Source organism: Penaeus chinensis, chromosome 36 (genome assembly GCF_019202785.1).
Source record: "Penaeus chinensis breed Huanghai No. 1 chromosome 36, ASM1920278v2, whole genome shotgun sequence".
NCBI classification, from domain to species: domain Eukaryota; kingdom Metazoa; phylum Arthropoda; class Malacostraca; order Decapoda; family Penaeidae; genus Penaeus; species Penaeus chinensis.
In genome coordinates, this window is record NC_061854.1 from 808,165 (window position 1) to 817,991 (window position 9,827).

Sequence of the window (9,827 nt, forward strand, 5' to 3'; positions counted from 1 at the left end):
GATTTTTATCACTAATATTATTCTTATAATAATTATCAATATTATCATTATGAATATTATTATGATTATTGTTTATTGTTGTAATTATTATTATATTATAATAATTATTATTATTACTACTACTATTATTATTTTTGTTAGGGTGATGTTATATATATATATATATATATATATATATATATATATTTAGACTTACACACACACATATACACACACACATATATACATTTAATTCTCTCTCTCTCTCTCTCTCTCTCTCTCTCTCTCTCTCTCTCTCTCTCTCTCTCTCTCTCTCTCTCTTTTTTCTCTCTCTATCATATATATATATATATATATATATATATATGTATATATATATATATATTAAATATATATATATATATATATATATATATATATATATATATATATATATATGTAAATATATATATATATATATATATATATATATATATAAAAGACCCCTGGATTTGATCCTTACAGATTTACATGACTGGTACCAGCCTCCTCTACCATATCCTCCTGTCGGCAGCAGCAGACACATTTCAATGTTATGGCTGCTTCACTCACCGTCTGTCAGCCAAAGCAGACCAAAACCAGAAATACAGGCCACTCACACAGTCCTCTATCATACAGTTTGGGCAATGGATTACCCAACATCCGTGGACAGACGTTCTTACTGCTGTTGATGTGGAAGGCAAGTGGCACTACTACCTCTCGACCGTCACAACGGCTTTTCACCACTCCTTACCAGAAAAGACACTCAGCACACACCCATCGGATCTACCCTGGATCACGGGCCGCTTCAAATGCCTCATTCAGCAGAGAAACCAACTCTTGCATGACGGACATCGCACTGCTGCCGACAGGAGGATATGGTAGAGGAGGCTGGTACCAGTCATGTAAATCTGTAAGGATCAAATCCATGGGTCTTTGTTCATAAGTGAGAAAGTTGACTATTTGTGAAAGATGAAGCTCATTTTGCAGGTCAAGGGTGTCTATTTCATTAAAATCATTTAATCATCTTGCATGACGGATATCGCACAAGCAGGTCAGTGGTGTGGGTCAAGTGGCTAAGTAGCAGCTGTTTGGTGGGGGCTTGTGGGGGGTACGTATGGAATATTTGAGCATGAATATTACTGTGAACTGATTCAATTCTTGCGTTTATTCCTTATCTGTTTGCTATATAATCTTATTTAAATCTACTTCAACTATCCATTTCATCGTTGACACTCTTTATCCCACAGGTGCTAACAGGTGACACAATGGAGTCCTTCAGCTGCGAGGAGAGACAGTATGGGTATATTTGCCAATATGCAGTAGGGTCAGGCCAGCTCCGGCTGGAAGCTACTGGTACCATGTAAGCCAGTACTACCTGTGTCATGGCCTGTGCCTTCAGGGTCAGGTCTTTGGTCGTTGACTGAAGATCAAAGGCAAAGTCATTGGAGCATGTGACTTTTGGGGTCGCGGAGCAGCTGGTGTATATATCAGTTATGGTCCAAACCCACTACGCTGGGCAGATGATCCACTTGTTGGACAATGGCCAGGGAAACCTGTCTTGTAAAGACAATGCCTAGGGAGATCAACCCTACCAAAAATCTGCGTCCCTTTGTGGCAGGTTGATGTCATCTCGGATGCCTCGCCTGTGTAATCACTGGGAAGTAGAGGGGAGCACTGATTATTGGGCAGCATCTGTACTCCTATTTCTATTTTTTTCTTTGTGTTATTATTTTTTGTTTTTGCCCAGGCACCGCTCGACACTCACTCATCCATCCACATTCTTACAACATTGGAGAGGACACTCCAGTCCGCTGGGCTCACGCTCAGTGGAGAAACAACACGGGTGAGAGGCAGTTTACCGGTTATAAGCTCTGACAAATGGCCGTCATGACGAGCGCTAGGGGTCTCTTACCGTCGGTGGGAGGGGTCATCGCGCCCCATTGGAAATCTACCGCCCTCCTTAAGCTGGGCAGCCCCCGGTAAATTAGGTGAATTCCCGTGCCATTCTAGCTTGCTTCGCCTAGGTGTGTGGGGCTAGGCCAAAAGCCGAAAAGCTAGTCTTAATAAATACACCTGCCAAAACTCACTCAAAATCACAGAGACCAGCTCTGAAACTGGGAACCTGGAATGTCAGGACTATGCTTACTGGTATTTCAGTTGACCTTGGAAGCATAAATGACCTTAGAAAAACTGCAGTTATAAACAATGAGCTCTCTAGACTTGATGTCGACATTGTTGCACTGCAGGAGACGCGCCTTGCAGAGGCAGCTAGCCTACGCGAGAAAGACTATACCTTCTATTGGCATGGCAAGCCAAAAGATGAGAGAAGGGAGCATGGTGTCGGCTTTGCTGTGAAGAATAGTCTGTTGAAAATGATTGAACCTCCAACAAACGGCTCTGAACGTATTCTCACAATGAGACTCAACACCACCACTTGCCCTGTGACACTCATCAGTGTCTACGCGCCAACTCTCATGGCCTCCTCTGACACAAAAGATGAGTTTTATGAAAATCTCTGTGCCACCCTTCTGAAAGTTCCTCCAAAAGACCAAGTTATTCTACTTGGCGATTTCAATGCCCGTGTTGGTAGTGATTACGAGGCTTGGCTTTCTTGTTTAGGCAAACTCAATGTTGGCAAAGTTAATGAAAATGGTCAGAGACTTCTTGAATTTTGCACGCGTCTCAATCTTTGCGTTGCTAACTCATTCTTTCAGACTAAACCTCAGAATAAAGTTTCTTGGAGACATCCACGCAGCAAGCATTGGCATCAGCTTGATCTTGTGCTTGTTCGTAGATCAAACCTCAATTCCATCAAAGTTGTTCGTTCTTATCACAGTGCTGACTGTGATACTGATCATTTGCTTGTTTGTTGCAAAGTTAAGCTCTCTCCAAATAAGATGTTCTTTTCTAAGGCTAAGGGAAAGCCTCGTCTGAACACTGCAAACATGCAGGATCCTGTGCTTGTGTCACAATTTACAAACCTTTTTGAAAAGGAATATTCAATCATAGAGTCAGATCAAGCTGAAAAGCGATGGCAGTCTTTGAAATCTGCAATGCACAGCTGTGCACTTGCAACCTTTGGTAGAAAAAAAACCAAGTCTTCTGACTGGTTTGAGACAAAGTCTAAGATACTTAATCCTGTTATTGTGAAAAAGAGGCAAATGCAGTGTGTGTACAACAAGCACCCCAGTAGAGAAAATCTGTACAAGCTCCGGCAAGCCAGAAATGAGGCCAAGCAGATAGTCAGGCGTTGCGCCAATGACTACTGGATGGAGCTGAGTCAGCACATTGAAAATGCCTCTGCTACAGGCAATATCAGAGCCATGTATGAGGGCATTAAGACTGCAACAGGGCCTACTCAGATCAAATCTGCCCCCTTGAAATCCTCCTCTGGAGAACTTATTGTGGACAAGGGTAAGCAGTTGGATCGCTGGAAAGAGCATTATTCTGTCCTATACTCTAGGCAGAGCACTGTTTCTGAGTCTGCACTTGCTGCGATGGAGCAACTTAGTGTTTTACATGAGCTTGATGAGATGCCTACAATCTCTGAGCTGAGTAAAGCTATTGACCAGCTTGCCCCTGGTAAAGCTCCAGGAAGTGATGAGATACCTCCTGATTTAATCAAACAGTGTCAGACAGTCCTCCTTAAACCTATTTATGATCTTCTTTGTTGTTGCTGGGCAGAAGGTGAAGTGCCACAGGACATGAGAGATACTAAGATAGTTACTCTCTACAAGAATAAAGGTGAACGGAGTGACTGCAACAATTACAGGGGCATATCTCTCCTTAGTATAGTGGGCAAGGTATATGCAAGAGTTCTTCTTGTCAGGTTACAAAAGCTTGCTGAGCGTGTCTATCCTGAATCTCAGTGTGGTTTCAGGGCAGGCCGATCAACTATTGACATGATCTTTGCATCGAGACAGCTTCAGGAGAAATGCAGGGAGCAAAATATGCCATTATTTCTTGCTTTTGTCGATCTGACTAAAGCGTTTGACACAGTTAGTCGTGAGGGACTGTACTTGGCGCTTTCTAAAATTGGCTGCCCTCCAAAGCTCCTTTGTCTAGTTAGATCCTTCCACCAGAACATGAAAGGGACAGTGCAGTTTGATGGAAATTTGTCTGAGCCTTTTGACATACGCAACGGCGTGAAGCAAGGTTGCGTCCTAGCCCCAACCCTCTTTGGGATCTTTTTCTCAATGCTCCTTAAACACGCTTTTGGTGATGTGAAAGAGGGTATCTTCCTTAGGACTCGGTCCGATGGGCGGCTTTTCAACCTTGCTAGACTCAGAGCAAAAACCAAAGTAAGAGAGGCTATGATCAGAGACATGCTATTTGCTGATGATGCTGGCATTGCCACTCACACAGAAGAGGAGCTCCAACTTTTGATGGACCGCCTCTCCATAGCTTGTAAAGAATTTGGCCTGATCATTAGCCTCCCAAAGACCAAAATTCTGTCTCAGGGCTCATCCATTAAGCCTTCAATCCAAATTGACAACTATGAGCTAGGTGTCGTTGAGGATTTTACGTACCTAGGCTCTAGCATCTCTGAATCGCTTTCATTAGACTCAGAGATTAACAAGAGGATAGGCAAAGCTGCAGGTACCCTGTCAAAGCTAACTGACAGAGTGTGGGAGAACTCCACATTGAAAGTCAGCACAAAAATGTCAGTCTACAGTGCATGTATATTGAGCACTTTGCTCTATGGGAGCGAGACTTGGACACCCTATGCTAGACAAGAAGAGCGTCTTCAGATATTCCATCTGAGAAACCTGCGTTTCATCCTTGGCATCAAGTGGAAAGAAAGGAAGACAAATGTTGCGGTGCTTGAAATAGCTGGCCTTCCTTCCATTTACACACTGCTTAGGCAGCGTCGACTGAGATGGCTGGGTCATGTCCACAGAATGGATGATGGCAGAATCCCTAAAGACTTACTCTATGGAGAGCTTGTGGAAGGGGAGAGAGTCAGAGGGCGCCCCCTACTCAGGTATAGAGATGTCTGCAAGAGGGATATGAAAGCCCTGGACATTGACGTGGCATCTTGGGAGACAATTGCTGCAAACAGGGATGCTTGGAAGCTAACCCTGAAACGTCAGCTTCCTAAAGGGGAAAGTAGATGGAAGGCATATGTCGCTGAAAAACGTGCAAGAAGAAAGGCAACAGCAGGCGAGCATCTGCAACTACCTTCCGCCTTCATTTGTCCAAACTGCGGCAGAGATTGCAAGGCTCGCATTGGCCTTCTCAGCCACAGCAAGAAATGTTCCCACTAAGCTTGTTCTTTCTGTTAATTCTATGCTGCTTCTACATATGTTATCTCTATGCAAACATTGTTTTATCTTTATTTTATAAATTTGTACGCCGTGCACTCTGCGTACTGCCATGTGTGGATAAATGTTTATTTTCTATATATTTTTGTTTTAACTATGTCGAGCGCTACCCATAGTCAGACATGACTTCAGGGGGCCTACTACTACTACTACTACAGTAGGGTGCCAGCTGTTTCAAGTGTGTGTGCTGAGGGACAGCAATCCTTCCTCTCCACTTCCCGTTCTTCTGAGCAACCAAACGATTTCCAACTAAGAGACGCTCACGTGCACCCTTCCCGAAGACGCCTTCCCTTGTGACCAGGCCTAGTCGCTCTATGACGTTATCAACGTTCACTTTGGGGACATGTCCGAAACGAATGAGAATGACTTTGGAACCGAGGTTGGGTTCCAGGATGAACCTGGGTTCTAGGACAACACCGGATCCCGGGATAACACTGGATTCCAAGATGGCCTTGAATTCCTAATGAGAGCGGATTCCAAGATGACCAAGGGTTCGAAAACGAATTGGCGTTCTCTTAGAAAACGGAACGCGACGATTATTAAAAATACTATTCCCCAATATTATATGCCTGTTCCTTGTTTTGAATTATGCTCAACTAATCTTAAAATGTCTTTCTTGACGTGATTGTAGCCCTTTTTTATTTTTTTACGAAATTTTGATGAAATTACCTGTCTATCTATCTATATTTAGCTTTATATGTATATACATACACGCATGCATATACATATATCTATATCTATGTATCTATCTATCTATATATATAGTGTTACACTTATCCTCTCAAATTCTATTTTTCCAGTGATATCTATATATAGATTGTAGTAACTTTTTGGTAGAGCATTACAGAATATAAAAATTCTATTCCAGGAGCGATATTTGTATACTAAAAAGTTTTTCCTTATTTTTATATAAATGTGAGGATCAAGAAAAGGCTATCGAGATGATATGGGTATGGAAGGGAGATGCCTGCTGCTACCTTTGATTTGATATATAGATATCAATAATGGTTGTGTTGAATTTTGGTACAGATTTAATGTTCTTTGGGGATGAAACGTAAAGTTAATTAATGAGAATAGGGAAATTTCATTTAAATAACGAGTGGCCTCACAGCCATCGAGAGCACATGATGGTACTTTTTTTCGGAATAACCATTGCTGTATTCATATATATATTTTTGAATAATCGTTCGAAAGTAACAGTCATTCAGCATTTGTGAAGTGATTGTTTTATGAGCTTGAACATTATTTTTGATTTTGATACCAATCAAATACATATATTCTTTGTATTATCCCATCTTTGAGCAGATAGATATCTTGGTGTGTAATAAACACTTGTCATCTGTCAGGAAATGTTAGCCAAAGGAGTGTGGTCTAACTCAAAGCTATTATTTCAGATTTAATTCTGATATAATGAATCGATGGGCTGATTCACATATCCTTCATGACGTCTAGGAGAGGATGTAAAGCAAAGAAGGTGTAACAATATATCTATCTATCTATCTATCTATCTATATATATACATGTATATATATATTTGTATGTATATACATGCATACATCACACACACAAACAGACACACGCATACAATCACAGACCCACGCACACGCACACACGCGAGCACACACACACACACACGCACGCACACGCACGCACGCACACGCACGCACATGCACACATATACACACACACACGCACACACACACACACGCATACACTTACACACGCACTCACTCACAAACACAAGCACACACACTCATGCACACACACACACACACACACACACACACACACACACACACACACACACACACACGCACATACACACACACACACACACACGTACACACACACACATATATATAAATATATATACATATATATACATATATATACATATATATGTATGTATATATATGTATATGTACATATATATATATATATATATATATATATATATATATATGTATATATATATATTGAGAGAGAGAGAAGGATATCATCAGAAAGACATAGTCTGACAGCAAAGAGAGAAAGACACACAACCAAACAGGCAGACAATCAGCGCCAATGTCCTCGTCAAATACTCAAAAGAACCCTGAAACGAAGAACACCACATGCCACTATATTTCCAGAAGTCACAGGATGACGGAAGATATCAAAAGCACGATAATACGAAGGATTTTTCCCCCTCCCCCATTCTACAAGGGTGTGAGAAGACGACTGGATTCTCGGAAAACACCATGTTTCCTCTATTCCGATTCTATTACATTTGGTATTAGCGACAGTCATGTGTCTATTGTCTGCGGAAATATTTTCATGGCGTTGAGATTTACTCTTTAGATTATCTGAGCATGTCATTCTCTCCTCATTATCATTATCTTAGAATGTGCCATAATTACTCTTTGTCATAATAATGAATATAATGATAATGATGATAATATTAATGGTAATAATAGTAATGATAACAATAATAAGGATTATAATACTAGTTATTATTATCATCATTATCAAAACTGTTAATTACTATTATCATTATTACCATTATTTCTAATAAAATAATAACCATTATCAATATTATTATTTTCAATATTATCATTATTATTGCTATTATTATTATTATTACTATTATTATTATCGTTGTCGTTATTATTATTATCATCATTATTATTGTTATCATCTCTATCAATTTGGAATATAGGTGTGTGTATGCACGTGTACGTGTCTGTGTATTTGTGTGTATGTGCATGTGTACGTGTGTGTGCGAGTTTGTATGTGTGCGTGTGTCTGTTTATGTGTGTTTGTGTGATTTTGTTTGTGTGTGTATGCGTGTGTTTTCAATGTATGTGTGAATGTGTAGGTCAGAATTAGCTTAATAGATAGATAGATAGACAGATAAAGAGAGAGAAGGAGAGAGAGAGAGAGAGAGAGAGAGAGAGAGAGAGAGAGAGAGAGAGAGAGAGAGAGAGAAAGAGAGAGAGAGAGCGAGAGCGAGAAAGAGAGAGAGAGAAATAGAGATAGATAGACAGACATAATACGATAGACTGGAAGAATTGGATAGATAAATGGAGAGAGAGAGAGAGACAGCTTTACCAGACATTACTTTAAGAAAGGAAAACATCTATTATAATCGTTTATTCACTCATTTATTCAATTTTTCTTAGTCTTTTTATCCCACCCATTAATTCACAAACTGTTACTTGCAGAAACTCTCTAACCTGAGAAGCCAATAAAACACAAAAAGAAAAAATGTGGAGTATCCAATCAGCTAACTTGAAAGGGCAACGGCAACATAGTGTTAACGAACACCAGACGTTAAGGATGAAAACCCAATTATCACACGTGGCATTTGTAATCTTATTGGATCACACCGCCTTGGCATTTTCGCGTCGGATGTTTCTGCTTCAAAGATTTTTTCGTGGGGATGTTGTCAGTCAGAAAGTGGAAGTAATTTGCAGCTATTTTTTACGTTTTCTATTTGCAAAAATATGCAATAAAAATCGGAGATAAAAACAGCCAAAAGAAGTTATTGGCATACGCAACCATTGTGCCTATTCCCCTCTCTCTCTCTTGCTCTCTATCTATCTACTACCTGTCTCTCTCTCTCTCTCTCTCGCTCTCGGTCTCTCTCTCTCTCTCTCTCTCTCTCTCTCTCTCTCTCTCTCCCTCCCTCTCCCTCCCACCCTCCCTACCTCCCTTTCTCTGTCTCTCCCATCATTATTAATATTATTATTATCAATACAATTGTTATTGTCATTATTATTATTATTATTATTATTATTATTATTGTTATTATTACTATTATTATCACCATCATCATTATTATTATTATCATTATTATTGTTATTATAATTATCATTATTATATTTTTTATTGTTATTATTATTATTATTATTATTACTATTATTATTATCTTTATCATTATTATTATTGTTGCTATCATTATTAATATTATTACCACAATTTTTATTGTTATTATTATTAATATTTTTGCTATAACTTTATTGTTTTTATTATAACTATTATTATCATTGTTATCACTACATTATCACTGCTATTGATTGTCATCATTATCATATTATTATTATATCATCATTATTATCATCATTAATATTATTATTGTCATTATCATAATTATCATTATTGTCAATGTTTCTATTTTATTACTTTTATTATTTTTTATTATTTTAATCGTTATTACTATCATCATCATCATTATTGTTATTACTATTTTTATTATCATCCTCATTATCATGATTATTGTTATTAATATTATCATCATTGTTATTAGGATCATTATCATAATCATCATCGTCATTCGCATTATTAGCATCATCATCATTATTATTACACCTACTAAAACAGTGGATGAATAAATGTATCATGTGAGGCCAAAACATTAGTCAAACCTCTTTTTAGATATTGACAGAGAAAGTCACCCGCTTGTCGCCTCTAGCAGAGCCAGAAGCGATTTTTTTTCTTTCTTTCTTTTTTCAGAACATTTAG

General features: G+C 38.8%; 1 protein-coding gene across 1 annotated transcript in view; it reads left to right on the forward strand.

Annotated features, from left to right (window-relative positions):
* Positions 1 to 2,138: 2,138 nt before the first annotated feature.
* Positions 2,139 to 9,827, forward strand: part of LOC125044612 — a 9,851-nt gene continuing 2,162 nt past the window's right edge. The window contains exon 1 of the mRNA XM_047641362.1: positions 2,139 to 3,630. Coding sequence (XP_047497318.1) covers positions 2,139 to 3,630 — 1,492 coding nt within the window. The remainder of the gene's footprint in view (positions 3,631 to 9,827) is intronic.